Genomic DNA, 8,464 nt, shown 5'->3' with positions numbered 1-8,464 from the left:
ATACACGTGAAAATATTCCTACACAAATGGTACCTAGTATCCATTGCAATTTACAAAGGAATAATCTAAAGGTCCCATATAAATAGTCCTTCATGCAAATAAAGATAAGATATAGTATAGATAAATAATGCATTTATCCATTGAAGGGAATAATCTAGCTTATAATGTCAGCAGGCATTGGTTTAGGGTATGTTCTATATCTTGGTTGTTGCCAACTTATCCACTATATTTGTGACAAAAAACAAAAAATATTAACCAAAATTAAGGGTTGTTAGAATATGTTTTTCTTTGGTTATATTATTCTAAACATAAGGTATATGAAAAGGTGAAATTCAATAGTAACTGATATAATGTTTTATCATTTCTCTTTTCCACCTTTTTATATCCTTTTTTAACAGGTGATGCCAAAAAAAAAAAAAAACACACACACACAAACTCACACAAAAAAAATGAAGAGCCTCTATTTCTCTCTCTATACAATATCATTCAATTCAAATGCCATATCCCAAACTCTACACATTCTGTGAAAAACAGCAGTCATTATGTTCTCCATAACAAGCACCAAAGAATACATAGAAACCAGCATAGGAACCTCCCATAGCCCTAAACTCCTTGACATTTTATGCTCAAATAGACACTCTATAAAACCCAAGTTCAGTTTAGTTATCAGTGCCATTATCAAAGCTGTTTGCCTTCTCTCTCTTATAAGATTGTTGGCCCTGATCATGGCTTCAAAGCCATAGGAATCTGCCTCCAAAACAGGCAAAATCCCAGCCAAATTACATACAATAATAATATTTGCAAGCCCAATGCAATAAAAAACACAAACCACTCCTAAAACAGCCCAAAAGACCCACATTTTTTGACCCAAATGCAATGAAAAAAATGCATTGAAAACCAGTTTAAGGAGTATAAGAAAAAAGAAATGAAACCCAACTGTGATAATTTTTTCCCAAACACAGGTATGAATCATCTTTGCCCATATCAAACCTCCTCTTATGTCATGGAGTGTGCTTTCTATGCTTGGTTTGATGCCATCATAGCTATCTTTGACTGCTTGGGAAACAGCAGCCTTGGCCAGGAGAGAGAAAGTGATGTAGAGAGGGAAACACATGATAAAGGAGAGAGTGGAGTTTGAAAGCATGAGGAAGAAAGTTTCAGGGAGAGAGACCCCATTCATTACCAGTGTGTTGGTAATGAATCCATGGAGAGATGAGTTTTTGTTTGAGAAGTGGTGTTTGAGGTGATAAGAGAGAAAGAGTGAGGCTGGGTATGGAGAGAAGAGAAAGACTGAGACAAAGTGGAAATGAGAAGGATGGTTTAGGAGGATCCTTAGTGATTCTCTACAAATATGGGAAGTGCTCAAGAAAGGAACTGGTGCTTGAACTTGGGTTCTTCTTGCCATTGTGCATATGTCACTGTATGTTATGTTCCATAGAGAAGCAACTTTGAAGGTGGGTTTTTAAGTCAATGCATTTTAGTGTCTTTGTTGATTGGTTTGGTTGCTTAAATGCTAATTCTTCATCATTGCTAAGACAAAATAATAGAGAGAGAGAGAGTTTAAGTGTCTTTGTTGATTTGTTTGGTTGCTTAAATGCTAATTCTTCATCATTGCTAAGACAAAATAATATATATACACACAGAGAGAGAGAGAGAGAGAGAGAGAGAGAGCTGGACTGATTGTAGGGGTGGCAATGGCAGAGGGAGAGCTAGATTAATTGTAGGGGTGGCAATGGACCCGGTCCCGACCCGGGACCTGAGGGGCAGACCCGATCTGGGCTTGGGTATTTGGGCAGATCGAATCTTGGGCCCAAACACTTTTCGGGTTCGAGTTTGGGTTTGGATCCGGTAATTTTTTTTAAGTTTCAATTTATAAAATATATTTAAATATAATTAAATACATAGATATTTTAAATTTAGGTCAATAGGGTCGAGTCAGGTTTGGCTCTGGACCCGACCCGACCCGTTGCCGGCCCTAAATTTAATTGGGGTTGGTTGCTTGCAAGCTAATTCTTCATCATCTCATAAACAAATAAACAAAGGGAAAGAAGACACACATTCTCATTATGATGAGGTTTTGGAATTGTTGGTTTGCTATGTTAGATGGTAGTTGAGTAATTATGATTGCAGTAAGAATGAAGGAGTGATTTAGTTTCTTAATATTCAAGAGTAGCACGGGCAACGGACAGAATGATGGTGGACATGTTGTAATATATGAGGGGTCATGTGTTTTTATGGAAGACTCTTTTGGTATATCTAATGCATTTTAAATAAGGATGATATTTTATAAGACTTTATTTTTAAATACAAGGCGGTCATAATCTTTCTTAGTCACAAATCTGCAATTAGGGAGGTGTTATGTAGTTTGAAAAATTTTATTTTGATCACACACACCTTTAGCAGTTGGTTAATAATGATTATGACCCATGTTTTACAGTTTTGCGCTTTTGTTATCTCTTTAATAATGATTGTGACCCATGTTTTACAGTTTTGCGCTTTTGTTATCTCTTTCGCTTATTTTCTCTCCTTGAATGGGGTTCACACTGCAGATAGATTCCCTCACAACATTATTTCTCCTCCATTGAAAGTGAGAGACAGAAATTAGGGTTCCTGATGGTGTTGATAAAGCAAAGCTTCATGACTTGAGCAAACCCTAATTTGATCTAGACTTGAAAATGGTTATAATTTGTTTTATTTCCCAACATTCCACTTCCTCATACAATATTGTTGCCTAAGTTCGTTTAGATCAATGGATGATGTTACCAATGGATAAGAAGTGTTTATCATAAATGAAAAGGGCAATAGCTTTTTACGTTCGAAGGGATTAAATGGATCCATTTACTGTTCGTAGTTTAAGAGAGAGGAGTGTGTTAAATAGAGAGAATGTATGTGAAGTGGTTTTTGAAATTGTTAAGGGAATGGAAGCCTAGAATTTAGAATAAACTCACGTGGTGTACCACCACAACCCACCTCTCTCTCTCTCTCTCTCTCGAATAGAGAGAGATGCTAGTTTAGCCACGCTTGCATTAGTTAACATGCATATATTTAAAGTCAATATAAATGTGAGCATTTTAAGTTCTAAATGTTTATAACATTTGTAATTATTTTTTCCATGCAAATATTTTTTCATATAAGTTGATTTTGTAGGTCTATATTAATTGGAATTGTATACAATTACATCATTTACTTTTGATACAATGAGGTCCCAAGTACTTATAACCATCTGATGAGAAATTTGATAGCTTGGGTATGTTACAAGTTTTGAAATTTTTGTTTTGAAGTTTGAACTTGGTTATTAGAATCAATACATCCATCCAATTTCATATTCAGTGGTCAAGATTAATTGTGAACACCTTGTACAAAAAGTAAATGGTCTCATTATATTGTTTTTTGTGTTATAAATATTCAGTTTGTAATAATTACTTTAACACATCCCTCATTAATGCACGTCAACATTAACGCATCTCAATTTTTTTTTATAGAATAGTAAAGCACATTTTTTTAATAGTAATTTATTCAATTAATTAAGTATACAGACAAAATACATATTATGAAAAAATAAAAAAAGATAAATTAAAAGAACTGGTGCAGTTGGGTCTCTCGAGGCCTTAGACTGAGGAAAACGTTGGATACAAGTTCATTTGGCACAAGTTGTGACATTGATTGGGAGAGTGCCTTGGAATACGGTCCATAGAAGTACATATCTAACTAAATTCACCTAAAATTTTGGGTGAAAGGTTATATTGCTTTAAAAATTTATAAAGTGTTCCAAACTCAACTTGTTCCATAGTGGGTGTCAAACTGTTTATATACATATTCGATCTTGTTCGTCAGTGGACTAATCTACTTTAGGGAGCTGTTATAAAATTTCAAAATAATTTAAAAGTTTGGCATAATTTAGGAATTTAACGAAAACCCTAAAGGAACTAAAATAGATACTTGTATATAAAATAACTGATATAGGGAAATTTACGTACATACCAGTTTTAGGCTTGTTTATTATGGGATGGTACGCAATTTGCTAGACATTATGTCAGGACCCATAGGCCGTCAGTTTGTGTCCAGATTTCTCTGTCGTTCAATGTTTTCAATATCGAATGGGTAAAAAACTTCTTCTTCTTTTTTTTTTAAAGTTTAATTTAAGGCTATCCAAAATCAGAAATGTTGAACAAACCTATCTATGGGTCAGTTTTGTGTTGTGAACAATGGTTTAAAAACCGGATCAGTGACCCGGATCGGGCTTTTCAAAAACCGATCCGGATCGGCGAATCGGCGATCCGCATCGGCGAATCGGCGATCCGGATCGGAATCGGGTGAATCGGTCAGAATAAAGCTTCAAAAAAATCCGAAAAAATTATTAAAATTCATTATAAATATTGGTTTTTAGGAATTCAATAAAAAATGAGGGTACTCCATTAAGAATTTTCATGTTTTTGAATGTATATGCAAATATTGATATGTTCTTTCCCTGCATGAACCGCCATTCAGCATTTAATTTACAGTATTTCGTGCTCATCCCTACACTGTTGCTGTTGGGACTCGATATGTGAATAATATGGTTGGGATAGGGTGGCCTCAGAATCATCATCTCTCTCGTTTTCTCTTTGAATAATATGGATTAAAAAAAAAAAAAAACAAATTTTCAAAAAAATCTATCATGGATTAAAAAAAAAATCACAAATTTTCAAAAAATTCTATCATGGATTACAAAAAAAAATTCGATCATGGATTAAACAAAAAAAATCACAAATTTTCAAAAAATTCAATCATGGATTACATAAAATTCGATCATGGATTACAAAAAAAAACAAACAAAAAAAACAAAAAATTCAATCGTGGATTACAAAAAAAGAAAAAAATAGTTCGATCATGGATTACAAAAAATTCAATCATGGATTACAAAAAACTCTATCATGGGTTACAAAAAAAGCAAAAAACAAAAAATTCAATCATGGATTAAAAAAAAACAAACAAACATTTCAATCATGGATTACAAAAAAAAAACAAACATTTCGATCATATATTACAAAACATTCGATCATGGATTACAAAAAATTCTATCATGGGTTACAAAAAAAAAAAAAAAACAAAAAAATCGATCATGGATTACAAGAAAAGAAAACAAACATTTCGATCATGGATTACAAAAAATTCTATTATGGGTTACAAAAAACCAAAAAATTCGATCATGGATTACAAAAAAAATCTATCATGGATTACCAAAAAAAAAAAAAAAAAAAAAAAAAAAAAAAAAAAAAAAAAAAAAAAAAAAAAAAAAAAAAAAAAAAAAAAAAATTCCGTACGGAATCGCCGATTCACTGTTCGGACTCGCCGATTCCGTACAGTGAATCGGCGATTCACTGTACAGAATCGTCCGGTTCTCTCTAGAACCGGACGATTTCCGATTTTCGGGGCGATCCGGTTCCTTTTTCACTATTTCCGAGTCGAACCGGGCGAGTCCGGTTCGACTCGGCGTTTTTTAAAACGCTGGTTGTGAATATCAAACACCCCTAAAAAGACCTACTACAGTGTCTGATGTCAAAGACATTGGACTGCTCGAATTCTTGTCCAATGTTGTCAATGTTGGACATCTTATGCCGACCTTTTTTAATAAGTTTCTAGCTATCCAATGTTTTCGATATCGAACCACGTCGAACTAGGGCACAAAACCACGAGGCAGCCCTCTTTCACCTTCATTTTCGCCCAATCTCTCTTTCTCTCTCTCGGACTGCAATCCGGTGTCCTAAACCAAATCTCATTATCCTTAAATGGATTGTTTAGAGTTTATTTATTAGAGTGATTGATTTGGAGACTTCTTAAGCCCCAAATCTCTTCCCGATGAAGTTGATTTTAGGGGCAATTTTAGATTATTTAACAAAGAATAATTGTTTCATGAAGGCTGAATCACATTTGTACAACATGCGGTTCAGAGCTATAAAACATCCATCTTAAAGATGGATGCAGATAGGTGGTCCATCTAAAAACAATTGAAACTTTCCAAATGTTTTCTTAATATAATTATTATTTCTAGTTTTCAAATTATATTTCCTTTTGCATGTTCATGATCTCCATGTTAAAGATTATATATTTTATAAAGGGTGCGGTTTGTAGAGAGCTTAGGATCTAAACAATCAAATCAAAGCCTACCTTCAAATAGTATTGAGAATTGTGGTTTTACTACTGAAAATCTTTGTGATAGCCTTAAAATATATTTTCAACTTTATTTATAAAGTTCAAAGCTTCAAAAATAGTGTAGATCGACAAATCCATAAAAACTTGAAATCTTGAAAATTGACGGTCTAAAAATGCATTACAAAATACACTATTTTCAAACCTTGAATTTCATTTTTTTCTCATGTCCATGCATCTTGATGTCGAGATGATCAATTTATTTGGGCATCAAAACAACCTTTTCTAGTGAACTTTTTGAGGTAGGCTCAAATTTGATTGTTTAGAGCCTCGACCCTATATAAACTTTTTCGTTTTATAAAAATTAGGATTGAATTATATTTCAAAAATAAATTTAGTAAGGGGCCTGTATTTCAACATGTGCAGGCTTGGCCGAACGCTAACCACGTCCTACAAATGAGATTGTCTACAAAAAGACCATTTATTTTTTGTATATGGAGGTCACAATCATTCTTGTCCCTTAAATTTTAAAATGGCTGGTTGTAAAAGTGTCATCAAATAGACACAAAGTTTCAAAACAATCTTGGAGTTTGTGACTCACCCACAAGCCATCGAATTCGACATCCAATTAGTGGAAATAATTGTGACGTCCATGTATAAAATATAAATTGTTTGTTAATAGTCAATCCCTTAACAAATTTCTACAAAAAGAAAAAAAAAAAGTCCCCCCATCTATGGTTTGCATGCACCCAACCACGTATTGACGACCCACCAAATCTTTCGACATCTTTGGAATTTTAAAAAAAAGTACAAAGGTACCTTAAACCATTATAAAAAGTATATAAAGAGCCATTTACTTTTGGGTGAGTTTGTATAAAGTGTCAACCTTAAACTATTGAAGTAAAGTGCACCTCAAAACTACGCCGAAAATGGAGTTTTGGTGCCACAAAGCCTTTCATTATATGGAAATCTATTATTACCCCCAATTATGAAATTTAAAATATTAGAAATAGTGATGACTAAGCAGATCCAACACACATGAAAATCTATAAACTTGACGGTCCAGATAATATATTAGAAGATGAACTATATTTAGGATTAGAAACCCCTTCCTTTCATGTCTATGAATCTCAAGGTTGAGATGATCAATTTGAGAGTTTTCCAGCATAGGAACAACCTTCTCTAATAGGTTTTTTAGGTGCACCTTATCTGTACAGTATAAGGTTGACACCTTATATAAAATTTTTCCTTAACTTTTTGGGACTGTATTTATGATGATATCATTTATCTTTGTTACAAGTACTAATAGCCATTATATATCAAATTAGATGGCTTGGGGTGGTCACAAAGTTTGATATTTTAACTTTTAGTCCAGTCAATAACACAATCACATCCTAATTTGAAATCGGACGGATAAAAAGGATTATGATCTCCTTGTACTGTAAGTGTTTATATAGCATATTCTTTCTTTTCATATAGCATTCTATTGATAGCATATTGTAACTTGGAAAAGTCTTAAAAATGCCTATAGGTGAATTGCTATATTGTTTCGTGATGTCACTTTTTCCTAAAAACCGTCGCAGATGTGCGGGAGCCACGGCGATTTCTGTACAATGCTTGCGTGAAAAAAAACCTGTCACGGATATGCTATGCCCATGACGGACCGTCACAGATGTGCTATGTCCGTGAAGGTCTTTAATCCACATCGTCCGAAAAAATCAGACGGCGCCAAGCCTATGGACGAAAATATTGTACATTTTCGCTCATAGATATTGCGTAGTCTCTTCCTCTAAAGAGATGCAAATATTATTGTATTATAAGCACAGGCCTACAACACCTGCAAAGAAAAGTACAGTTTCCCTTTGAGCTTATTATCGTGGGATGGTAAGAACACCAATTGTGTCCTAGGCCACCTTCCATATATGTGTGTATGTGAGAGAGAGATTGTGTATCTCTTTCGATCAACACAGAGGAGGATAAATAGACCATATGTGTGTATGTGTGAGAGAGAGAGTGTATCTCCTTCGATCAACACGGAGGAGGATAAGGATGGTCTACTGGTACCCACTTGTGCGTATGTTTCAGGCCTCCGCGGAGCCGTTGGGTCGGGAGTGAGGAATAAAACTCGGCATTCGCATCAGTCGTTAATTTGGAAGAAGAAGACGACGACAACGACGACTGAGCCCAACTAGAGCAAATGAGGCAATCTTACAGCTCCATTCAACCTTTTTTTGCAGCAATGGTAACATATCTAGTAACAATTACGATAAATACTTAAAGGATCACTCCATGAAACCAAGACGCTTAACAAAATCATAGCTTCTGAAAACTTAGC

General features: G+C 34.3%; 1 protein-coding gene across 1 annotated transcript; it reads right to left on the bottom strand.

Moving 5' to 3' along the window:
* Positions 1–463: 463 nt before the first annotated feature.
* LOC110007269 (uncharacterized) lies at positions 464–1,431 on the bottom strand. Its single transcript, XM_020667224.2, has one exon. The coding sequence runs from the start codon at positions 1,403–1,405 to the stop codon at positions 473–475; it is 933 nt and encodes a 310-aa protein (XP_020522883.2). The 5' UTR covers positions 1,406–1,431; the 3' UTR covers positions 464–472.
* Between the last annotated feature and the right edge of the window lie 7,033 nt (positions 1,432–8,464).

This window comes from Amborella trichopoda, chromosome 5 (genome assembly GCF_054954075.1).
Source record: "Amborella trichopoda isolate Santa Cruz 75 chromosome 5, AtrichopodaSantaCruz75HAP2 v2.0, whole genome shotgun sequence".
In the NCBI taxonomy this organism is placed as follows: Eukaryota; Viridiplantae; Streptophyta; class Magnoliopsida; order Amborellales; family Amborellaceae; genus Amborella; species Amborella trichopoda.
The sequence above is the reverse complement of the archived record's forward strand: the minus strand, read 5'-3'. Positions and strand labels throughout refer to the sequence as shown.

Coding starts and splice junctions, on each gene's coding strand:
- LOC110007269 (XM_020667224.2), bottom strand. CDS start 1,405: ATGGCAAGAAGAACCCAAGTTCAAGCACCAGTTCCTTTCTTGAGCACT.